Source organism: Convolutriloba macropyga, chromosome 9 (genome assembly GCF_964194025.1).
Source record: "Convolutriloba macropyga chromosome 9, txConMacr16.3, whole genome shotgun sequence".
Classification (NCBI taxonomy): domain Eukaryota; kingdom Metazoa; phylum Xenacoelomorpha; order Acoela; family Convolutidae; genus Convolutriloba; species Convolutriloba macropyga.
This window is the reverse complement of record NC_134476.1, coordinates 38,336,526-38,363,401: the sequence shown is the minus strand read 5'-3', so window position 1 is coordinate 38,363,401 and position 26,876 is coordinate 38,336,526. Positions and strand designations below refer to the sequence as shown.

General features: G+C 35.2%; 1 protein-coding gene across 1 annotated transcript in view; it reads right to left on the bottom strand.

The window, feature by feature from the left end:
* Positions 1 to 293: 293 nt before the first annotated feature.
* The window catches only part of LOC142345768 (NADH dehydrogenase [ubiquinone] 1 beta subcomplex subunit 8, mitochondrial-like), a 35,221-nt gene continuing 8,638 nt past the window's right edge, over positions 294 to 26,876 (bottom strand). Inside the window, exons 3-5 of the mRNA XM_075398085.1 lie at positions 14,848 to 15,010; positions 933 to 1,026; positions 294 to 513 (exon numbers count right to left, since the gene is read on the bottom strand). Coding sequence (XP_075254200.1) covers positions 397 to 513; positions 933 to 1,026; positions 14,848 to 15,010 — 374 coding nt within the window. The 3' untranslated portion in view covers positions 294 to 396. The remainder of the gene's footprint in view (positions 514 to 932; positions 1,027 to 14,847; positions 15,011 to 26,876) is intronic.

The following is a 26,876-nucleotide window of genomic DNA, read 5'->3' as shown; positions in this document are numbered from 1 at the left end:
GTCAACCAACTAAGACTGCACTTCACAACATTCGTGTAAGTCTCCAAAACATTTTCCGTGCATCGCATACTTTGAGACTAGTGAGGTGAAATGCTGAGAACTTAATGCTCGCTGAGCGCTACCTGTTTATCCCGTTATTGACAATGAAAACTCAAATGCATCAGACAAAAACTGGTCAAGCGAAAAATTGCATTAAAAAAGACCGACAGGACTAATATAATTCCTACAAACTTCGTTTGAGAGCAATTAAACAAAACTTTGCGACTATTTTTTCATTACTGAGAAAACAGCCATTTGTGTCAAGTTAATTCAATTCTGTCGAATGCGATCAATCTAACAAATAGGGAATAAATGCTGGTACAAGTTTAATGAAAGTGCCGCATTTGTGAGGATGGTTTACGAACTCTTAGCGTAGTGAGGAGGGTGCTCTGGGAATCGGTACATAATTTGTACATTTTCTGGGTTAAAAGTCTTTGTTCTCGGGTCCCAGCCATGTAGGTAAACTTTGGGTGCCTGAAACAAGTGCATTCACAGGAATACTTCTAATAGGAGCTTCATTAATTTTGTATAAGTTAAACTAATCAATTTGTCAATGTTAATTAATTTTTGAAACATAGCCGGCCCCAGTCAATTGAATTATTCCCAAACGACAGTCGTGGGAATAGCATTAACTAGCTTAAGCTAGGTGAGGCTAGGCTCGCTGGGTAAAAGAGGGACACAAAATGGGGACAAGGGTGGAAAACTAGAATTTGTTCTCTACACCATGAAACTATGTATCCTCGGCAGTTACGGTACAATATGCACTTAGAGACTAGTACAGATCTAAGGGAGCTGCTCAGCAACTTAATGTCCTCTGGATTTTCCTGTTTAAGCCCTTTTCGGGGGTAACCAAAAAGTCATATTGGTAACATTAACACAGATTAAGATCTAACCATGATTCCGTGATATGGCATATAGAGTCCAGTGTAGGTCACTAGTCCCATGAACACTGCTGCGTACGCAAACATTCTAAGGAAACCTTTCCACCTGAAACAAATTCTGACTTACTTCCTTTAATAATCTCAAATTCACAACCATTTGTTCTTACGGTTGCAGCTTCTTTTCACAAAATGTCCATCAGTGTCTTTCATTATCGCATATTCTCAATAATCAGAAGCATAACAAACATATTTCCGTAGCTAATCTTTGATCGTTGTTGATAAGAAATCTTTCAGTTCATTTATTGGAAGATATTATTCAAATGTCAGTTAGTTGAATGCTGATTATATTGTCTATAATTAACTACCCCATCATTTCGTCCTTTATCTTATAGATATAATTACTCTAACTACCATCTCATTGCGTGCGTTGACGTCAAATTATTGCTGAAAAGCGACAGATTCTCCAGGCCAATTTCTTGGCTTTTAATAAGGATGCGCACTTGGCCAGTTCAAATTGATATACCCTCATTGGATGACTCAAAGTAATATTAGCTCAAACTAATTTTCTTGGTTCAAAACCGAGTCGAATCTTGATGAATTGCATTCCGGCTCAAATTCCGTGGACCAGCGACGGAGACTCACAAAAACTTCATTGCCGACATAACAGCAATTTGGCGCCACAACATTTGGAATATTACATGAAGGAAAGCTTTATCAAAAACAATTCTTCGAAACTTGACATCAAAATAGAATTCATTTTTGGTACATATTCTAGTTTCAAATACCTTCTGAACCCTGGGCTCTCACCTGGACCTTCTCAAATTAACTATTGTTTGGGTGATTAAAATCATTTGAAAAGTTAGAAATTTGTTTCTGGAATAAATATCATCACTATAAGTTTAAAAAAGCTCAGATATGCAGAAATTTAGCAAAGATTTCCATAATCAGCACTATAAGAATATAAGTGAATAGTTAAAATTCAGCTAAATTAATGCCAGTCTTTAAAATTCCGGATGACAATTTTAGATCCTTAAAACAATGAAAGCGAAAAATTCAAACAACCAACTCATGTCGGACGAATTTCTCTCGAACGGTGGCTTCATTCTATTGTAATTTGCCTAATTGGTGCTGGAAGAGAGGCTAGCAGTGGACTAATGGTTTATTAAGGCTCCTCAAATGAGGCTAGGGGTATATTAGCCGACACGACAGATTTGACCAGGAAGAACTGAAAATGTTATAAATCGAGTTAGATAATTTAAATAATGCTATTAGAAGCTTCAGCTTAATTATCATCAGCTCTGATAATTTGTTCGGTTGTGATAGATTCATATCAAGTCCCACGGGCTGCTGGGGCATGGCCAAATTGGTTGATAAATATAGCGAATTAAGATTTGTTTCAAAACTACGATGGCTTTCAAGTATCTATATTTGCTTAATCGTCGGCTAATCTGTATGTCAGCCAATTGATCTGCCATAATCAAAATGTTCTGCGAGATTCTATTGGCCATTAGTAAGCGATATAGTAAAATTAAACCAATTTCGGCGCCGTCATCTGACATTTTGTAGTAATTTGCTGCCAATTCGTTTCAGCTGCGTAAAATTCTGAATGAGAATGAATATTACCACACGGTTGTTATCGCCAACGAGAAGTTATCAAACTCCAAGGCGAAGCCGAGGTGTTACGATAACTTCTAGGTGGCGATAACAACCGTGTGGTAATTTTTTAAATCAACACCTGCTGCGATCATGTTTGTTTTTTAGACTAAAAGTTTATCAAACTGTTTCCATCATTAGATTACGAGTTTACCACCAATTTTTTCGCCACTGTTTACTTAGTAACAGTGGCGATAAAAGAGTGATAAACTTGGCGATAAAAGAAAGTGATAAACTCGTAGTCTATTGCTGAAGTGTTTTTCTAGTGTCGATCGGGCATTAAAATTTATTACACTGTCAGTTTATTTAACTGCTATTTTCGCAACAGGTGTTGATTAAAGCAATTTAGATGACAAAAAAATCAAAAAGTAAAAGCGTGATAAGTCAACGGTCAACCAAAAAAATTACAAAAAAAGCATTTAAATTATGTAAAATTTGTAGAATGACCACATCCTTCCATTTTAAGAACTCAAATCAAACTCTCAAATCAAGTTTGATTAATCAAAGAGCAAAAGATCTTTGAAAGATCGCGACAATCAGAGCAAGGTGAACTGCTTATAATTTAGCTGCAATAAAACAAGTAGTCAAAAAAATTTCTCATGAGAGCAAGGACAAATTTCAGGACAACTTCAACCTATCAGGGCGTTTTGTTCTTCATCCAAAGTAGGTAATATTGGACAACAAGTATAACTCAATTAGGGAAGATCTGATCAGTAACCAGCGAACAAATACAGAAAATGCTTTTTTGAACGTTTAACTTAAAATTATTCTGATGTTACTACTTAGGATGTGCTTCAGTGAACATAGCCGGCAGACTGCCGGAAAATAACCGCGATAGACGCTTTTGGCCTTCCATGAAATGAAACAACTAATGAAATAAGATAGACAGACCGACAATCAGTACTTTAATAGTCCACTAGAATTTTTGAGTTAGATTCGGACTCTCATTTTTATGACCCTGACGGCCTATACTCAAGACCAATACTCAAGAATTAGGGCATATAAGTTTGGCACCACTTAGATGCACACTATTGATCTTTAATTAGTAAATGTTCATAAAAGTTCCATAAGTGAGTTCAGAAGTCATTCTTTTTAGTGAGGCGCAATTGAGCTAAAAGCAGAAATGACTTCACGCATAGAAATTTTAACTGCAAAGCAGTAGAAGTCACTGAAGTCATTGAAAAAGTAAATTACAGGAAGTCAGTTGGTAAGACGAAACAAAAATCTGTTCGACGAAGTAAAAAAAATAGCAGCGCAAGTCCTGAAATACAATTCAAAAATTTCCAAAGATTGAACGAAAAACTAGACCCAGAATGGACTATGAATGACAAAGAAGAACTGAATGAAAAACTTAGAATTACTTTACCTAACCAGCAGATCAATTGAACAATGGCAGCCAAAACCCAAAAATCATCTCAAAAAAAATTGAGAAAAAACAATCAAACTAAACAAAAATATAATCATTGCTAAAACTTTGAAGCTTTTACCCCAAGGCAGAAATTGATACCTTCATACATACCTATTTCAAAAATATGTTCAAAACCAATTTTTCTTTTTGAAATTGCTGCAGTGTTATATCTGCGAGGCCTGAAAAAACTCATTGGCCCTTGAAGATCGATTAACTCGAAAATGACTCAAAAACTCTAAACATACCCAGCAAATTGCAGAAAAATAGCCGCCGCTGATTCTTAACTCAATTGGGGTTGAACAAAAAAATATCAACAAATTGAATTTTGTAGAAAAACATTTTTAAGTGCGATTAAATTTGATGTCATTTCGTAATTGAACATACTCCTGTCTCTCAATGAGAGGCTACAGGGTCTAGTATTGATACCAATAAGCCTTACAGATAGCAACTAAAACTTACGAAAACAAAGTTCAAGTACCGGACATCTAAAAATGGGCTTTATGGGTTTATCCCGTTTCTATTTCTGACTTTGATTTTTTATACTGACTCTCTTCATTTTGAATTGCTTTGCTGAGCAGCTGCTGTTTAAAAGGACTTTGAGCAGAATTACAGAAGAGTGAAACTAGCCTAGAGAAGTCAAAAAGATTTCACGCAAAATGTTGAAAAAGCGGCGAAATGGGTAAAGCGAAAAAAAGTTCGACAAGTAAAAAAAATAGGAGCGCTATAATAGCCGGCTGAGAAGACGAGGGCGGCTATTAAAAAAAGGATATCAATTGCAAAATTCAATCAACTAATGCAAAAAATTGTGATACTAATATACTAAGAATCATTTCTGTGTCTCTGGAGGATATCCAGAATCCAATTGGTTCAAAGATCGATAGACAATAATAAAATTCAAATTTCAAAAAATAGAATTTCGTTCTTTTAAAATGTTGAAAAATAATCAATTGACCTCTAGCAACTATTAAAAAACATAATATAAAACCCTGTTTGAGGTTATCTGGCTACTTAGGCAAAACTGAATAAAAGACATGTTTTGAAAAAACTTAAAAGAATCGCAAATTTTATCAGAAAAGTTTTAAAACGCGAAAAGTTAATTTGTTGAACACATCCATTCATACTAACAACCAGGCAATAAATTTATCAGACCATGGAATAGGTCTCCTGGCACTTGAGAATGGACAAATATCAAAAATGACAAAAACTTTAGGAAACCTTGAAAAAAATTGATTTTATCAAAAAAAAATGGTAAAAGTTGAGACATTAAAAGGTTGAAAAGCAATCCATTGCTACTAGAAACTAGACAGTACCCTATTATCAAACCTTAAAGGAAATTCGTAAAATGACCACTTCCTTCAGTTTTAAGAACTCAAATCAAACTCTCAAATCAAGTTTGATTAATCAAAGAGCAAAAAATCTCTGAAAGATCGCGACAATCAGAGCAAGGTGAACTGCTTATAATTTAGCTGAAATAAACGAAGTAGTCAAAAAAATTTCTCATGAGAGCAGTGACAAACTTCAGGACAACTTCAACCTAACAGGGCGTTTTGTTCTTCATCCAAAGTAGGTAATATTGGACAACGTGTATAACTCAATTTGGGAAGATCTGATCAGTAACTAGCGAATAAATACAGAAAATGCTTTTTTGAACGTTTACCTTAAAATTATGCTGATTTTACCACTTAGGATGTGCTTCAGTGAACATAGCCGGCAGATTTCCGGAAAATAACCACGATAGACGCTTTTGGCCTTCCATGAAATGAAACAACTAATGAAATAAGATAGACAGATCGACAATCAGTCCTTTAAAAGTCGACTACAACTTTTGGGTTAGATTCGGACTCTCATTTTTATGACCCCGACGGCCTATACTCAAGACTAATACTCAAGAATTAGGGCATATAAGTTTGGCACCACTTAGATGCACACTATTGATCTTTAATTAGTAAATGTTCATAAAAGTTCCATAAGTGAGTTCAAAAGTCATTCTTTTTAGTGAGGCGCAATTGAGCTAAAAGCAGAAATGACATCACGCATAGAAATTTTAACTGCAAAGCAGTAGAAGTCACTGAAGTCATTGAAAAAGTCAATTACAGGAAGTCAGTTGGTGAGACGAAGCAAAAATCTGTTCGACGAAGTAAAAAAAAAATAGCAGCATAAGTCCTTAAATACAATTCAAAAATTTCCAAAGATTGAACGAAAAATCAGACCCAGAATGGACTATTAATGACAAAGAAGAACTGAATGAAAAACTTAGAATTACTCTACCTAACCAGCAGATCAATTGAACAATGGCAGCCAAAACCCAAACAAAATCATCTCAAAAAAAAATTGAGAAACAAACAATCAAACAAAGTAAACAAAAATATAATCATTGCTTAAACTTTGAGACTTTTACCCCCAAGGCAAAAATTGATACCTTCATACATACCTATTTCAAAAATATGTTCAAAACAAATTTTTGTTTTTGAACTTCCTGCAGTGTTATATCTGCAAGGCCTGAAAAAATTCATTGGCCTTTGAAGATCGATTAACTGGAAAATGACCCAAAACCTCTAAACATACCCAGCAAAGTGCCAAAAAAATAGCCGCCGCTGATTCTTAACTCAATTGGGGTTGAAAGAAAAGAAAATATCAAAAAATTGAATTTTGTAGAAAAACATTTTTAAGTGCGATTAAATTTGATGTCATTTCGTAATTGAACATACTCCTGTCTCTCAGTGAGAGGCTACAGGGTCTAGTATCAATACAAATAAGCATCACAGATAGCAACTAAAACTTACGAGAAAAAAGTTCAAGTACCGGGCATCTAAAAATGGGCTTTATGGGTTTATCCCGTGTCTATTTCTGACTTTGATTTCTTTATACTGACTCTCTTCATTTTGAATTGCTTTGCTGAGCAGCTGCTGCTTAAAAGGACTTTGAGCAGAATTACAGAAGAGTGAAACTAGCCTAGAGAAGTCAAAAAGATTTCACGCAAAATGTTGAAAGCGGCGAAATGGGTAAAGCGAAAAAAAGTTCGACAAGTAAAAAAATATATGAGCGCTATAAGAGCCGGCTGAGAAGACGAGGGCGGCTATTAAAAAAAGAAATCAATTGCAAAATTTAATCAACTAATGCCAAAAATTGTGATATTAATATACTAAGAATCATTTCTGTGTCTCTGGAGGATATCCAGAATCCAATTGGTTCAAAGAGCGATAGACAATAATTATAAAATTCAAATTTCAAAAAATAGAATTTCGTTCTTTTAAAATGTTGAAAATTAATCAATTGACCTCTAGCAACTATTAAAAAACATAATATAAAACCCTGTTTGAGGTTATCTGGCTACTTAGGCAAAACTGAATAAAAGACATGTTTTGAAAAAACTTAAAAGAATCGCAAATTTTATCAGAAAAATTTTAAAATTCGAAAAGTTAATTTGTTGAACACATCCATTGACACCAAAAACCATGCAATAAATTTTTCAGACCGTGGAATAGGTCTCCTGGCACTTGAGAATGGACAAATATCAAAAATGACAAAAACTTTAGGAAACCTTGAAAAAAATCTGTAGATTTTATCAAGAAAATGCTAAAAGTCGAGACATTAAAAGGTTGAAAAGCAATCCATTGCTACTAGAAATTAGACAGTACCCTATTATCAAACCTTAAAGGAGATTCCCTGGCCGCAAAAGCTGGAAAAACTCATAATACAAAAATTTTCCAACGAACTTAAAATTGCAAAAATTAGAATCATTTTGCGTGTGTGTTTGCAGTACTAAAACATATAGTTCATAAAATGGTCATAACAAGTAACTTTGTTTCGCAAAAGGACTTCATCAATTTTTAAAAACTTCAACCAGAGACTAATCAAACAAAAGACTTTAAAAAAAAATCACAAAAAAAACATGAAAAATTGAACCATTTTGAGCCCAAAAACTCCTAAAACTGACCTTTTAACCTTAAATTGAGGCCATCCCAGCAGCTGCATCACTCTGATCATTTGAAGGACTACTAACGTCCACTTTGGGCCTCTAATGAAACTTAGTGCCCGCTGGAATTTATTTGTTTATCCCGTTTTGAAAGATCAAAGTCATTGAAAAATGTGTGAACACATCTTTGAAAAAACATAGCCGGACAAGACCTGTTATACAATTCAAAGAGTTGTATTAACTTGTGAACTAAAATCACTTAGTCTGCTTTAAAAGGCAAATGAGAGCTGTTAGTAATGAGACTAAGCAAAAAAACAACAAGAGCAACAAAAACAACAAGACTAAAGATTCAAAGATACTATGAACTAAATTCTTCTACTTCTCATTAGGAACCTGTCATTAGATGATGACGAGTCCTCTCGCTAATAATATTAAAAGATGAGACCAAAATAACAGAAAATCGGAAAAAAACTTACCGAAACTTTTTTGAAAACAATTATTACAGAAGTCACAGAACGCAACAACTACTAAAGGACACAATTACATCAACTACTTGATTCCTCAATGACCCTGTTGAAACTTGTCATCAATAAGATTAAGTGATAACCTAGCAATAAGTACAGCAAATACTATTCTAATCTAAAAAAAATCAGTAATATTTCTCGAACAAGAAAACGAACAAGCGTATACGTCATAAAAAGCAATAGCTATGAACTAAAATGACTTGCTTCAATTGAAGTCCATTATGAGACCAAGTTAAGGCGACAAAATTGAAAAGAAAAACTTCCCAAACTCAAAAAATTCGATAATTACTATTGAAAACAATTAGTGTCCAAGTAATAGAGAGCATTAGCTTTGAACTAAAACGATTAAACCGATAAAGCTAACCCCTATTAGCAACATCAGAGACGTATCCCCAATGAGATTAAATGATAAGACATCAAAAAGTACAACAAAATACTTGCAGAACTCAAAAATTCGCTCAAAATTTTCGGAAAAAAGCTGTTAAAATCATGAAAACCACTAGCTTTTAACTCGAGCCATTAATTAGGTTCTTAATAAGACCTGTCATTGATGATACTAAGTGATGAGACAACAGACAATTTTAAAAAAGGGGGCAAAATGCAAAATTCACTAATAATTTAGACAAAAAGTGGCAAAGTCATAAAGTTTTAGCTGCCACTTAATGAAATCAAGCTAAGGTAAATAGGAACAATTAGAAAACCTAGGTACCGTTTCGAAAGCACTGAAGGAGAAGAAGCTCTGAAAACAAAAGTCAAATTGACGCACCTGAAAAAAATCCATCTCAAAAACCGTCAAATTGTTCAAAACCAATTTCTCACTCCACTTTAAAGGTATCTTGAAAAAAGTCACGCCTCAAACCTACTCGATTTTTTGCTCCTTTTACTATATTAGAGTGACATGAACAAAAAATCACCACTCTAATCAGACTTCTCACTGACGTGAAAAAGCCGAAAAAAGCGTGAACGAATCTTTGAAAAAAGACAGCGCACCAATACAATTTAAATTCTTTGAATTGTAAAAAACCAAGAGAAGGCCAATAATAGCACCAGCTATCGCTGTGCGGCTACTAAAAAAGACAGCGCCCAATACAATTCAAATTCTTTGAATTGTAAAAAAAATAGGAGCGCAAAAATAGCCGCCTGGAATTGCTGACGCGGCTATTAATAAGACAGCAATAAATTCAACAAAAACGAAGGACAGAAATTGGGATAAAATTATGAAAAGAAATGTTTAAGCAACACAAAACTTCCTTACAACAAAAAATAAGCTCACCATTGAATAATGAAAGTTCGCAAAAGGCTAAATATTGAAAATGAACATTATATCTCAACAACTTTGATTGAGATTAATACTTGACCGATATCAGCATTTCCAGAACTCCAGTAGACACTTGATTCCAGCCAACATACATAACTGACTACCGTTGGGCTAACGAATTGCTCACGAACAAGCTCGGGGTTACTTTAATTGTAGCAGAGCAGGGAGGTTAGTACCAGCGGGTGATAATAAAAAAAAAGAAGTGAGGTGTGAAAGGAGGGAAGGCGCGGGTCAAGATTACCCTTTAAACTGCCTCCAGGCGCGGGTCAAGATTACCCTTTAAACTGCCTCCTCGTTTCATGCGCAAATTCATAAACTCGAATAGGCTATTTCAAACAAAAATGGAAACTCGACTGATGAGAAGACACTTTTCTTGAAACCATATTTTTATTGAAATACAAAGAATGCTCTCAGAATTGCGTTTACAAATTCTTGAAATTTAGTTTTCGGAAGACTCGATGGGAAGCCAGTTTTGGTACGAACGGCTTAAAAAACCAAAAAAACCAGGGTCGGTCTACTAGGCGAACGATTCTGTCAAAAACACCGGTCAAGATCAAAAGTCGCTGATTTAAAAAACGCCAACCTTGCTGATTTAACTCATACCTTGACTGATTTTTTAAATGTTTAAAACTCAAAAGCCTCCTGAAATAATAGCAACATCAGTTTAAAAGGAAGTCTTCTGGAAAAGCGAGAAAAAATGGTCCAATTTTAAAAATTAAAACAGCCTGCTTAGAGCACGATTGCTATGAAGCTGGTTGGCAACAAGCTTAAAACAAGAGAGGATAACGAAATTAATGGGTGAGATGGCACTGCGAGACAACGAACGTGCGTAATTCTGAAAAAAAGTAGTTCATCATGTAAAACATCCAAAAACAAAACTTGAACTTTAATAAATCAAAATAACCTCAATGTAGCCTCCGTTGCCATGTAGCTGTAGCAACATAACTGACAGAGTGCCAAAAATAGCCGCGACGGCTTTGGAGATCTGCAGTCTCAAAGAAAAACAATTAAAAATGGCTAAAAATTGACACTCACTCAGTTATGCTTATCTCCTCGCAATAACATTAAAGTCATTTTGAAAGTGAGGAAAGTCATTTTATGATAGTTAGGAAAATCACGAGCCTCTAAAAACTTGACCACGCCACACGCCACTAAAAAAACCGCTCGAATAAAAGTGAAAAATGGCGTCAGGCACGCAATTCGGCCGAAAATCCATTAAAGAATTAACAAAAAGCAGATTTGAAGCGATCGTGATGTCATATGGTCGTTAAAAAATTATTGACGGCGCAAAAAGCAGGCCCAGTCCTGGCCTCCAATACAAAAAAATTTCATTGACAAAACAAAAAACTAAACACAAATTGGTGAACAATGAACCACTCCGTTTTTTCGCTCTCATTCCTGTTTTCACGTGACCAAACCCGTCACTTCAATTTAACTTCATTTAACTTTAATTTATAAAAATGATCTAACAACCTTAAAATTATAGCCATAGATTTCAGGATACGAATCAATTCTCACAGACCTAATGCACCTCCTAGATAATTAAACTAAACATTTTAAAATTAAAAGCAAAAATAACAGGACAAAAGAAACAGACAAAATCTGATATAGCAGCTGATAGAATTTATTTACGGTCCTACACCAAAAACCTAGGTCTTGGCAACAGATCTTGTACTACAGATAGTTTAATTTACAATTAACCCAACGAAATCTAACAAAAGAAAAACAGAGGAAAGAAAAGATGACAAAGATTAAAATCAAAATAATACTTTCAGAAAATCTCAACAAACTGTTAAATGAAATTCCCGCATTTTATTCAGAAAATCCAGAGTTTATCAGCGCCTAGATCAGAAACCCACCCAATACCTGTCAGAAAAATACTAAGCAGCAATTAAATTCCAAAGAAAAAACAACCTGAAAAAAGTTTGTAGAATTTATTTTAGGGTAAAGCGCTTTGTCTGGGTTTCAATTGTCTTTCAAACCTTTATTCAACAAAAATAAAATCACATGTTCTGTAAGATCAGTCAACCAGCCAACACCCGACACAAAAACCTTAAAATTGTATAATTTATTTCAGTGAAAAGAACCATGTCTAGCCTACAAGTGTCACTTCACCGTTGCAACACCCAGAGAACAGCTTTAAATTAAAAACTGATCAGAAAAGACTAATTCTGCTCAAATAATAACTTGTTCAAATTTACACAACAAAAACAACTCAAATTTAATGTCAATCGAATTGAAGGACAGCCAGTGCTGCTAGAAAAACTGATTTCAACCACAAAACTCCCCACATGCTATTAAATATGAACCGACGAACGTCGGACAAATCACTCTCGATAGACTGGCGGGGCAATTTAACTCAAGGTCGCAGCTGTCTATTCAATTTTCTATGGGAGCAAAAACCTCCAGCCAAGGAGGAGTTCAAATCCGCTACCTCCAGAGTACGAGACGGAAACAATTACCACTCGGCTATCAAGTTCCTCTGATTGACTATCTCGCCATCGCTTTTCCTTTAGCAACAGACCTAATTTCTGAAAAAGAGCAATTTAGTTCATGCAAAAATCAAGTCTCGAAAAGTGAAAAAATGTTCTACAAAATCGGCAAATTTTTCATAAAAACACAAGTTTACAATATGCGCCTATCACCACGTTCGAAAGCAATTAAAATTGAGGAAGAACAAAAAAAACTATAAAAGTCTAAAAACAAAGCAAAATGGTTAAAAAATGAAATTTGAATTTATAAGTGTAGTAATTGCTTTAGATGGTAATGTTCCCAAACGCACTATGACAAGTTTAGAACATAGCTGGCAGATTGCCAGAAAATAGCCGCAATAGCTTTGTAGATCTGCAGTCTCAAAAAACAGTAAAAAAGATGGACCAAAAAAATTCGTCTTTTCATTGTAGGCCGATATGTTATATTTTGATTAAAATTCTGCATAAGTTTTTGCTGCATCTATTAGCTGCTCTCAAATAACTTTCATTTAGAGTGACACACACCCATTTGACCTCATCTCTTTGGATTAAAGTAAATAAAAGTCAACTTCAAAGTGAGGAAGTTATTTTTGAGAGTGAGGTAAGTCAAGTGTGACCAAAAATTTAATCACGCGAATGAACAAAAAAACTCGCTCAACTAAGAGCAAAAAATGACGTCAGACACGCATTTCAGTTGAAATTGCATGAACGAATGGACAAAAAGCAGATTTTAGGTGATTGTGGCGTCATATGGTCATAACAAAAATCGCGAAATAAAAACCAAGAGAAGGCCAATAATAGCCCCAAGCTATCGCTATGCGGCTATTAATAAGTGAGAGAAACTCTTTTGTAGGAAAAACTGTCGCAAGGAAGCGACATGAACAGAAAACCACGCTCTCCTCTCTGCTCCTCGTGTTTATTGAGCAATTAGATCTAAACATTTTGTTTTCACGCATTCCACTCCATGTTTCAAATACACTCAAAAATTATCGATACACTCCAAAATACACTCCAAAACACTCCACTAATACTTCTCTTCGACTGGTAAAGAGACAGCGCCCTAGTACAAAAAAGCAAATTGCAAAATCAAATACAGAAAACAAATAACCGACTAACGTCGGGCGAATTGCTCTCATACGACCGGCGAGCGGTTGGCTTCATCAGTAGCTAGCCACGGTTTAGTGAAGCTAGCTTTAGCATAATTGAAGGGACGTGAGGCAAGCGCAGCGAGGAGGGGTGTGCACCGGGAGGGGGGGCTGATGGCGGGGCAGCAGTAGGGAGGGGGGACGATTGGAGGGAGTCTTTGGCTGCACGGGGGACTTACGGCCTGAACGGGGGGAGACGTCTGATGTGTGTGTGTGTGATGTGTGTGTGTGCGTGTATGTGTGTGTGTGTGTGTGGTGTGTGTGGGGGGGGGGGGTTCAACCTCTTAAAAACTTCCTTCACACCATAATTATTAGTTTCCAAAAGATTTTCTATGAATCGCATACTTGGAGACTAGTGAGCTGAAAGGCTCTAAGAGAACTTAATGCTCGCTGGGCGCTATTTGAGATCAATTAAATACAAATCGCAAAAGGCCAAGAGAACGTCAATAATAGCCCCAGCTATAGCTTCCCCACTATTAAAAACGAACACTTAAGGCCCAGTTTGTGAACACAGTTGCACTTGAACAGTTGCACACCACGGAACTGAAAGTGATTGACCTGTGGGAAAGACCAGTAGTGGTAGCTATACCATCAGTCCAACACGACCACACTGCATAGAACAATCCACATTCCTTGCCCATTTCCCCCGATGTTGAAGATGCTCCTCCTGCCCCCCCCCCCCCTAACCCGGAGGCCGCATGTCATTCAGCATGGCGTAGACGCAGAAAGGTCGCCGCACCACAAGAAAGTTGTGGATAGGCAGTCACACTAAATGCAACTAAGGTACCAGTTAAAAACGGCACTAAGCGCCAGTATCACGCCAGAATTACCTGCGAATAATTGCAGCTGTGCGACAGCCACAACAACAACAAACATAAGCGACTAAACGTCGGAAGAATTGCTATCGAACGACTAGTGGGAGCTGTAATCAATTGCAACCTGGTTCAGTCAGGGGGGGGGGAGGGAGGGGGGAGCCTAAATGGGACTAAATGGGCTTCAAATAACAACATTAGAGGTTAAGATATACCACTATTAAGATTCAAAGTGAAAAATGGCACCAGTTTTGGCGCACTTTTCATTTGACTTTTAGTATTAAATTGCCGCCAATTGAGTTCAGCTGCTTGAAATTGTTATTGAGAGGGAATTTTAGATCACGCGAAACGCAAAAAGTCAAGGGCGTAAAAGTCACTCGAAAAGTCAAAACCCTCAAGCGAAAATTTAGCATAAAAAAGACACACACGTTTACAATAATTGCTATGAACTTCGTTCAAGAGCATTTAACAACACTTAAGGCCGATCAAACAAAACGTTGCGAACTATCACAGTTGGTTAACAATGCCCCTGTGAGTTAACAAATACAGCTGTTGTATATACTGAAGATAAAAAAGCAGATTAAAAAATACTCAAAAACATTACAGAATTATCCAGCACTAACCAATAAAAACTTATTGGCATATAAACATTTTTACCCTTATAGCAATTCGTCACTTACAGTGGCTCTACAGTGGGTGAAAATATGTCCTCTGTGAATGCTGTTAGATCCAACTCCTCGTAGTGTAGCACGTGACCCCAATCAGACTTGGTGGGTGGCATGTCCCAGTCGTGCCAGAAGTCACGTGATAGCCCATGAACAGGTGCAAAGTCAGGGTAATCACCTAAAGTCATTACAAAATAATAAAATCTAGCTTTTTCACATTGTGCATCCAAGACCTTCGACACTAGTTACAATGTTAATTGCGGACAGTGAGAATTTAAAATAATCCGAAAAATTAAGACATCTATGATCAGAGGTATGACATTGCAGAATTTATCTGCTGAAGGTTCATCAGCCTATTATGGCTAATTTCTGACGTACAAAATGTGTACTCTCCAAAAATCATCAGACTTAGAAGACTCTATTCTCTTTTAAATAGAGCATGCACACTTTACTCTAGTCAAGTCTATTAGTCAGATACACTAAGTGTATATATATCATTGACTCCGGTGCTGTATATTCACACCGTTATGGGCCTAAATCCTCGCTACATGACAGTGGGAGACAGCTGGAAACTAACAGCATAAGACGTCACTGGTCAGAATACCCTTCAATAACACCCTTACTGATTCAACAACCGACAGGATGTCGATCAATTACTGACCACACTAGTCACCTACTTCCCTTGACAAGGACCAGCACATTCAACATAATTTCAGCTGCAATCTACATTCTGGATGAAACTCTTAACCCCCGATGGATGCAGCAGACGAAAATTCAGAATGTATATTCTTGAGCATTCTCCACCAATCACAGACGGAGAAGACTCTCAACTTTTTTAAATGGAGCATGCACACTTTACTCTAGTCAGTTTAGTTAGATACACTATGTGCATCATTGACAACGGAGCTGTGTTCCAGAGTCGGTTAGTCAGATAGAATTAGGTAAGCCTACTTCGCGCACAGAAATAAGTAGTTCTAAGACTGTAAAAGGAGCCCAATTAGAGTCCGTCTTACTTTGAATATTGTCAAAGAAAAATGGATTATGTAAAATTAACTTGCATAGTTATATACATCATCTTACTGTGCAACTCAACGGTACATGAGACAAAAAGACATGAAACAGGACATGAATTCATTTCTTAACTGAATATTGGATCAAAGGGCACAATAGCTTTGAAATTAGAATCTTTACTAAGTCAAAAACATAAATCGTCCACAGATGCTGTTTAACATTTAGAAGAAATCATGACAAAAATGAAAAATCATTTGTTAATTTCACTATCCTTGAGAGAGATTTCATATCAATATCACACCAAAGCCTTTTTAAAAAAAAACACTATAAGCTCACTCAGTAAAAAAATATTTCTGAATCATTTTTAGGAAAGAAAACTTGACACTGCTTTCTCAGAAAGGACAAAATTGATAATGGTGTTCCTCAAGGAAAAACCTTGGTGCATCCCACGCCTCTTACACCAATGACTTCAAAAAAAGTACGCAGAAACCTTTGGGTTGGCGGAATCATCATTGGGTTTGCTTCTGATAAACTTTTCTATCAAAAACAAAAAGTAGAAACGTAGAAATGTTCCTTAAAATTTTGTAGAAAACGGAACGGCACTTCTGAACATAGACGGCTAATTGTCTGCAAACAGCCACGATAGAACTCCTGAACTTCGCCTGTTATTTTCCATCCAGAATTCTAAGGTGCGATTTGGAGTGCAATTGTTAATTGACAGATGAAAACAACCCTCAGAATAGAGCTCTGTTAAGAAGATTTCAGCATTAAAAAAAATTGAATACTAACGATTAAAAATAGAGCATTTAAGCTCGTATGGCACCCTTTGATGACCTCTACTGATCTTCACTTTGTGAAAATCTTCACTTAAAAGTTTCAAAAATAATATTTCATTAAAAGAGTAGAAGTCATTTTCTTTAGAGAGGTGAGACGAAAACTCATCTCACAATTGACTTAAAAGCTGACACCAAAAAAGACTTTATTCACATAGTAGAAAACACTGAAAACTAACAAGTCAAATGGTTCCAAGAATCAACTATGGAGACGAAGAAAAAAACATTTTTTTCTTCGGTTCCAAGTCAAATGGTTCCAAGAATCAACTATGGAGACGAAGAAAAAAAAGCACAACGAATTTTACAATCCAAAATCAACCAAAAATCTGAAAACCTGAAGATCAACATTTTTTTACAAAAATTAGCCTATAATTGTCGGCAGAGCACAAACATCAGAGCAGAAAAACAAACTTAAATAAAGTTTTCCATTTATTTGACGCGGAGTTTAGCAAAAACAGACAATCATATTCTTGAATCAATTCGTAGGACATACTTTACGCTCAATTCATACTTCCCTGTCCAAGTTTTGTGGTTTCCACTAACTCAATCTATCAGAAGAATCGTGTAACGGTGTTAATAGAAAACCATATATAGTCCGACCTCTGCTAACAAAGCTTCTTTGAGGCAGGCAATATCAATGATATTTTCAAATGCTAGAAAGTTTGCAAAGTTTACACGTCTTCTTCAGCCTAGGATATGTGATGATATTTAAGGACTTCATGCGCGATTTGATTGTCATGTAGATTTTTCGGGATCTCCACTTGTTATCCATGTCTTGTTCTAGTACCAACTTTTTCTGTCTTGATCATTTCAAATCATAACATAGTCGGGAGATTGCCAGAAAAAAGCCGCAATAGCTTCGTAGATCTGCAGTCTCAAAAAGAGTAAAACAGACAGAACAAAAAAACTACTCTTTTGATTAAGAGCTGAGATGTTATATTTTGATTAGAAATCTGCAAGTTATTGCTGCCTCTACTAGCTGCTCTCAAATAACCTTCATTCAGAGTGACACACATTCGCTTGACCTTATCTCTTGGAATTGAAATAAGTCAATTTCGAGAGTGAGAAAGCCATTTTTGAGAGTGAGGTAATTCACATGTGAGTATAAACTTAATCACGCGAATGAACCAAAAATTCGCTCCACAGAGTGAAAAATGACGTCACGCACGCAATTCAGTTAAAATTGCATGAACGAATGAACAAAAAGCAGATTTGAATTGATTCTGACGTCATATGGTCGTAACCACAATCTTCACGAAAGAAAAACCAAAGCCAAAATAATTCCGGAAACGATTCGAAGAGTCGTCTTCGAGAAAGAATTACCTTATAGATCAACTGATTCCTACTTAAGTGACTACAAACATCAAAAAAATTCAGTCAAAAAAATGAAGATAGATTACTCCTATATAAAAAAACAAACCAAACTTTTTATACGCAATTGAAAACATCAAAGTACGCGAGCAGCAATAGCCAAGCCGTGTTAGACTTCCAAAACCTTATTTCGGAAGGAAAAGTTGAATACTGGAAGAAATGGCCAAAGAATGTTACAAAATTTATCAATTTCCGTAAGTTCTCTCAATCGAAACACTTTTACAATATAAAACAGTAATCAATTGGAAACCAAAAACTTTGTCGCTTGAACTAAAACATTAGCTGTCGCTTTAAATCATAATGAAAGCGATAGAACTAAGCAATGACCAAGAAAATTAGTCAAATCGAAATTACCCATGAAAAAGACTAAAGAGACAGAACAATATTCAAACGCAAAATTTATGTATGTTACCAAAACCCAGCCCTAAGAACATTTGTAGAAAAAGAGTTTTGTTCGATATTTCTAAAAGTGAAGCCAGCAAAACCTAAGTGGCATATGTTAAATAAAATAAATTGCAAAAATTAAAAAATTCAATGACAAATTATTAGCTCAAATCAATAATTTTCAATTTAGTAAAGGCACGGCAAAAAAAACTATAGGTCTTAGAAAAATGTTAGAAAAAAAAACATGCTAGAATATGAAGAACACATGCATTGAAAAATATTTTTTCAAATTCTCAATTCCTGAAAAATCAAAAAACTCAATATAAAAATCTAATTCAAAATCGAAATAAAAAATGAAGTAAAAAATAAGGATTTTTTGTTATTACGCAATACAAGTTTAACAACATAGCCATATTCTTTTCTCAGTAAGAAGTGAAAACAGCTCAATTGCGATACAGTGAAACAATGAAAAAAAATGTTCAAAATATGGTAAAAATTTTCACTGAATTATAAAGAGTTATCCCCAGAAACAATTCATTTAGCAACACAACTAAACCAAAAACAACGATGGTGCACCAAGATTCTTTATGGTAAATAAACTCTAAGTACAGACAAAAAACTACGAAAACTTTGACAAAAACCGTCAAAATCGGATTAGTATGTGTACAATTTTACAAAACAAAAACAACTCGCGTCAAAAAGGAGCATGAACATCGGTATTTATAAAAAAGATGTTGATATATTTACTAATTTCTCAAACAATCCGCTCAAATAGCAGAAAATGAAGGAGATAACAAACATTGAGAAATATGGGCCAATTTTGCACTCGAAACGCATTATTAAGCTGTCAGAAAGATACTGTTATCAAATTCAGATGGTTGCATATTCATGCGGCATCGATCATAATTTACTTCTACAAAAAAACAACGAACAACCAAAAAAAAATAGGGCAAAATGGACAAAAACACGGCTAAAAACTCATCTATATGCGGCAATCTCTGACAAACTTTTCAAAGCAACTTGTCATTCACTGAACGCAGCGCATGGACAATAAAATTTCGCTCGCTCGGAAAAAGTTAGTTCACACGGCAATTTTACTCACTTTCACTATTAGGTCAAAACGCCGCCTGAACAAAAAGGACTTCCGGTTAAAAAAAAACCAAAAAACCAATACTCCTCTTCGAGTCATTAAAACCTTAAGAAAACCCATACTCCTCTTTGATTTGTAAAAAAAACCACGAGAAGGCCATTAATAGCCTCAGCTATCGCTTCGCGGCTGTTAACAAGAGGCTCTTAAAAACCTCTTATCACGTTAGCTTTCCAGCAAGTCAAGTTCCTTGGCGGAATCAGTATTGGTTAAGCTAGTGGTGACAGACGGTGGTTTTCTACGTGCTAATTTTGCCTGATTTATATCAGCCTTTATCTTATTTATCTTTGCCGTAATTAAGCTCCAATTTTATTTTCATTTTTCGGTATCACTAGTTTACATAATTTTGCCAAAATTACTTTTACAATTTGATTGTCCAGCAATTTTTTTCAGCACGCTTCACTGTCTATGCAGTTAATATTGCGCTTGCTTGCAGAAGTAAACAGCAGCAATAACTTTAAGATATTTCTTTTTGCAGACAGTAATGACAATATTCGAAAGGGGAAAGTTATCATAAAACAGTTGAGCCAAATGGACCAAAACAAGGCTAGAAACTCATCTATAAGCGCCAATCGCTCAAAAACTCTTTTCAAAGGCAAAATTTCGGTCACTTAACGCAGCGCATAAACGAAAAATTTTCTCTCAGCCAGAAAAAGTTAGTTCACACGGCAGTTTTACTCAATTTCACTATTAGATCAAAACGCCGCCTCAACAAATAGTAATTCTGGTAAAAAAAACATAACGAGAGGAATTCCGGAAACGACTTGAAGAGTCGTCTTTGTGAAAGAATTGCCTTAAAAAAATCAAAAATCATGAAAATGTGGGAACAGATCATAAAAAAACATAGCCGGAAGAATTCCGGAAACGATCTTCGTCAACGAATCACCTTTTAAACCAACTGGTTCCTACTAAAGTGACCATTAAAACCAAACATACGCGGCAGATTGCCGGAAAATAGCCGCCGTTGATTCCCATAACTCAATTGGGGTTGAAAGAAAAAAAATATCGACAAATTGATTTTTGTATTAGAACATTTTTAAGTGCGATTTATTTTGATGTCATTTCGTAATTGAACATACTCCTGTCTCTCACTGATAGGCTACAGGGTCTAGTATCAGTACCAATAAGCATTATAGATAGTAACTAAAACTTATGAGAACAAAGTTCAAGTACCGGTCATCTAAAAATGGGCTTTATGGGTTTATCCGGTTTATATTTCTGACTTTGATTTTTTATACTTACTCTCTTCATTTTGAATTGCTTTGCTGAGCAGCTGCTGTTTAAAAGGATTTTGAGCAGAATGACAGAAGAGTAAAACTAGCCTAGAGAAGTCAAAAAGATTTCACGCAAAATGTCGAAAAAGCGGCAAAATGAGGTAACGCGAAACATTTTTTTGTTCGACGAAGTAAAAAAAATAGGAGCGCTATAATAGCCGGCTGAGAAGATGAGGACGGCTATTAAAAAAAGGGGTCTTTCCCATTATAGCCCCCCATGAAATTATAGCCCCCCATTATGGTATATTTACCATGATTGGGGGGCTATAGGTTATCTGACCACTAAGCTGGGGGGGCTATAATGGGAAAGACCCAAAAAAAGAATTGAAGATAGACCATAAAACCGACTGAACTAAAAAAAACTACAGTACGCCCAAATATAAAACCCAACAAATTTGTTCAAAGCAATTCAAAATGTACCCAGCAGACTGCCGAAAAAGAGCCGCCGTTCATTCCCACAACCACAATTGGGATTAAAAGAAAAAATCGTAAAGGAATGATTTTTGTATGAACACATTTTTAAAGTGCGAACTATTTTGATGTCATTTGGTAATTGAACAAACTCCTGTTTCATAGTGAGAGGACCCACAGGCTAATATAAATATGAATAAGAATTAGAGATGGTAACTAAGAATTATAAGAACAAAGTTCGAGCATTGGGCATCTAAGATTGGGCTTTGTTTATGCTTTTATCCCGTTTCTATTCCTGATTTCGTTTTCTGATACAGACTGTGTTCACTTTGAATTGCTTTGCTGAGCAACTGCTGTCTAAAACACTTTGAGCACAAAGAGCGAAGAGTGAAACTAGCGTAGAAGAGTCAAAAAGAATTCACTCAAACTGTTGAACCAGCGGTCAACTAAGGAAAAGCAAAAATTTTTATTTCCACGAAGTGAAAAAAATAGGAGCGCTTTAATAGCCGGCTGAGACGGCTATTAATCATTATAGTACGCGAGCAGCAAAAGTCTAGCCATGTTACGCTATCAAAACTTTATTTTGGAAGAAAAATATGAATACTGCGAGAAATGGCCTAAGAATGTTAAAATTTATCAACTTCCGTAAGTTCTCAAAATCGAAACACTATTTTACAAAATCAATCAAATTGTAACTAAATAAACTTTGGCGCTCTAAATATAAACAATAGTTGTCATTTTAAATCAAAATGAACGCCATAAAACTAAACAATGACCAAAAAATTATTCAAATCACGATTAGTCGTTGAAACGACTACAGAGACAAAACAACATTCAAACGCAATCCAAAAACCAAGCACTTCGAATATTCGCAGGAAAAGAATGTTAATCAAAATTTGTTCAGGTGAAGCCAGCAAAACCTCAGTGCCACATGTAAAAAAAAAATCATTGCAAACAAAAAACTCAAATGAAAAAAGACAAACTAATAGTTCAAACCGATCACTTTCAATTTAAAAAGACAAGGCGAATCAAAAACTATGTCTCAGGAGAATGTTATGAGGAAATATGCCACAAGGTAGAGAATATATACAATGTGAAAGATAAAAATCCTCGTGCGCAATTTTTGAAAAATCAAAACACTAAATTGGAAAATTAAATTGAAAATGAAAAACGAGGTAAAAAAAAACATGTATTTTTTGCTATTAGGCAATCCAGGTTTAAGAACATTATATAGCAATATTCCTGTCTCATTAAGAAGTAAAAGCAGCTCAATTGTGGAACAGTAAAACAGTTTGAAATGAAAATGTTATGGTAAAAAATTTCACTGAACTTAAAATAGTTATCACCAAAACCAATTCGATTCCCAATAAAAGGAAACCAAAAACGCTGATTCACCAAAAGACTTTTCGCGGTAAATAAACTCAAACGACAAAAAGTTTAGAAAAATTTGACAAGAACCGCCAAAATCGGATTAGTATGTGTACAATTTTAGAAAACAAAAACAGCTCGCGTCAAAAAGAAGCATGAATTTCAGTATTTATTAAATAGATATTGACATATTTATCAAACCATCCACTCTAAGAGTCAAAATTGAAGAAATGAATGAGAACAAATTGACAAACAAAATTAAGAAATATTGGCCAATTTCGCACTCGAAACGCTTTATTAAGCTGTCAGAAACATTGTTCTATCAATTTCAGATGGTTGCATAATCATGCGGCATCAATCAAAATTTACTTCTACAAAAAAACCAAGTTAACATTGATAAAATTTGGGTCAAATGAACAAAAACACGGCTAAAAACTCATCTATATGCGCCAATCTCTGAAACTTTTCAAAGTCAAAATGTCATCCACTGAACGCAGCGAATGAACAATCAAAACTTCTCTCGCTCAGAAAAATTCAGTTCACACGGCAATTTTACTCACATTCACTATTAGTTCAAAACACCGCCTGAACAAAGAGTAATTTCGGTTAAAAAAACATAGCCGGAGGAATTCCGGAAACAACTCAAAAGCCGAAAACTGATCTTTGTTAGATAAGACTGACTCCTGACAAAACGGATTAAGGGTTGCTTACCCAGAGAAAAAGACCACAAGAGTGACTAATTAGCTGACATCAAATGAGATTTTGGGATTGTTCTTATACTTAACATAGCCGGCAGATTGCTGGAAAATAACCGCCGTTGACGCGCTAGACGCACATCGGGATTGAAACAGAAAAACAAAGGAGATTGAAATTCAATTTTTTTCCCTAAATTTCAAAAATTGTTCTAATTCAGTGTGCAGTTTCAGTAAGATTCTAAACCTATACTTACTTCAGCCTCTAAATTGAAGGGTATTAAGCTTAATACTAATATCAGCTAGCAATCTCTCTAACGAAATTTGCTAACCTAAGGCACTATGAGTAACGACCGGTCATTTTTGGTTCATCCGGTTTCTCTCGATTTTGATCTTTGGACCTTGACTGTACTCACTGCATTGCATAATTCAATGCATAAAAGAATTTTAAATCCATTCAATTGAAACAGTGAGTGAGGTAAGTCAGAAGTCAAAAAAGAAACTGACTTAACTAAAACGAAAAACGTGATCAAAAGGAAAAGCATTAAAAAAAACAGCAGTACAAATTATGACGTACATTTCATTAAGAAGTTTCATTAACTAAACAAAAATATAGACCCAGAACGGACTATGAATAAATTCGAAAAACCATTTCTCAAAAACCAGATAAAAAACAATAAAAAAATCAATGTCAAAATGCCGCATGTTAACAAAAACCACTAGCGAAAATGAAAATTTGGTTGAATCAAAAAACTAGGCCTGGAATGGATTGAGAAACAAGGGATTGGACAACTATGAATGGATTGGGAAAAACACCATTTTAAAAAAAATCCTATCCAAAAAATCGAAAAAACAGTGAAATAGCCGCATGTGAACAAGAAACCACTAGCGAGAAAGCGAAACTTTGTTCAAACACCGGTTTCTCACTCTACTTTACAATTAGAGCAAAACAATTTCACGCCGCAAAACCACTCGCGTTTTCGCTCCACTTCCTGTTTTTGCTCCACCAAAATCACTCACAATTTGACTTCAACGTGAAAATAGTGACTTAAATAAAACAAAAAACGTGATCAATGGTAAAGCAAATTTAAAAAATGAGAGCACCTAAAAAATAGCCGTTGAGAGGCTGACGTTGGCTATTAGTTACCAACAATTACTGATATCGCTGAGTTTCTGAAGCTACCAAAAATAATACTAATACCAATCTATAATACTAATACAAATAATCTATAATACCAAAAAAACGTGATCAAAAGGTAAAGAGAGTTTAAAAAACCTAGCAGGACAAGTCCTCAAAAACAATTCAAAGAATTGTATTAACTTATGAGCTGGAAATCATTAACTCCGCTTTAAAAGGCAAATAACAGCTGTTAGTAATGAGACTAAGCAATTAAACGACACCAGAAAAAAAAAACAAGCAAGACTAAAAAATGATCTTTGATTTTTTGAAGACCGAATCAACATCAAAAAACAAGTGCCATGAAATCCCACTGCCAAATATAATCATCTATTTCTCATTAGCAACCTGTCATTAAATGTCGATGAGTCCTCTCACTAATAATATTAAATGATAAGACAAAAATGACCAAAAATTACAATAAAACTAGCTTAAAATTTTTGAATACACTTAGTATAACAATTACATCATTTATCTGAGACATCAATGACCACCGTAGAGAGCTGCCATCGATGAGAGAAGTGATAAGACAGCAATAAGTACAACAAATACTAGGAAAACTAAAACTAAGATTTTTAAAAAAAAAACGAACAAGCGTATAAGTCACAAAAAACAATAGCTACAAGCTGAAATGCATTGCTTTAATTGAAGCCTTTTTCGCAACCAATGAGACCTGTTGATAATGAGACTAAGTTAAGAAGACAATGTTGAAAAAAAATCGCACAACTCAAACAAATTTGATAATTATTATTGAAACTAATTAGGGTCAAAGTCATAGGAAGCACTAGCTCTGAACAAACACCGTTAAATGAATAAACGTAACTCCTATTAGCAGCATTAGAGACCTGTCCGCCATGATGTTAAATGGTACATAAAAAAGTACAACAAATACTTACAGAATTGAAAAATTTGCTCGAAAATTTTGAGAAAAAGTAGTGTCAAAGTCATGAAAAACGCCGGCTATTAACTCGATCATTTATTTAGGTTCTTTTATGCCTCACTAGCAACCAATCTGACCTGTCATTGATGGTACTAGGTAATAACACAATAAAGAATTCTATAAAGGGGGCAAAATCTAATATTCACTGATATTTTATGACAAATAGTGGCACAGTCATTAAAAAAAGTTTTAGCTGTCACTTAATGAATTCAAGCAAATTCCATTACGCACAATTAAAACACATATGTACCGTCTTAAAAACACAGAAGGGGAGGAAAATATGAAAACAGAAGTCAAATTGACGCACCTGAAAAAAATCCATCTCAAAAAACGCCCAAATTGTTCAAACCAATTTCTCACTCCACTTTTAAGGTATTTCGAAAAAATTTACGCCTAAACCTGCTCGATTTTTCGCTCCCTTTACTATTTCAGTGTGACAATAATCACCACTCTAATTTGACTTCTCGCTGACGTGAAAAAGCCGAAAAAAGCGGGAACAGATCTTAAACAAAGCTGGCAGATAGCCAGAAAATAGCCGCAATAGCTTCGTAGATCTGCAGTCTCAAAAAGAAAAAATTAAAAAAGAGACGAAAAAAATTCTTTTCATTGAAGGCTCAGGTGTTATTTGATTAGGAATCTTTATAAATTATTGCTGCCTCTACTAGCTGCAGTCAGGTAACCTTCAATTAGAGTGACACACATTCACTTGACCTTATATCTTTGAATGAAAATAAATTTCGAAGAGAGGAAGTCATTTTTGAGAGTGACTTAAGTCACGTGTGACCAAAAATTCAATCACGCATATGAACAAAGAAACTCGCTCCGCTAAGAGCGCAAAATGACGTAACGCACGCACTTCAGTTGAAATTACATGAAGGAATGAACAAAAAGCAGATTTGAACTGGTTGTGACGTCATACGGTCGTAACAAAAATCTTGACGACGAAATAAAAAACATAGCAGGACAAGTCCTGACGTACAATTCAAAGAATTTTCATTGACTAAACAGAAAAACTAGACCTAGAATGGACTATGAGTGAATTGAGAAAACCATTTCAAAAAAATCAGATCAAAAAATATGAAAAAAAAAAACAAAAAAAATCAATGTCAAAATGCCGCATGTGAACAAAAAACCACTAGCGAGTAATGAAAATTTAATTCAAACAAAAAACTGGGCCTAAAATGAGCTGTGAATGAATTGGGAAAACCATTTAGAAAAAAATCCGATCCAAAAAATCGAAAAAACAGGAAAAATAAGAGTGAAATTGCCGCATGTGAACAAAAAACCACTACCGAGAAAACGAATTTTTGTTCAAACACCACTTTCGCACTCTACTTTAAAATTAGAGCGAAAAAAATTCACGCCGCAAAACCACTCGCTTTTTCGCTCCATTTCCTGTTTCGGCGTGACCAAAATCACTACTCCAATTTGACTTC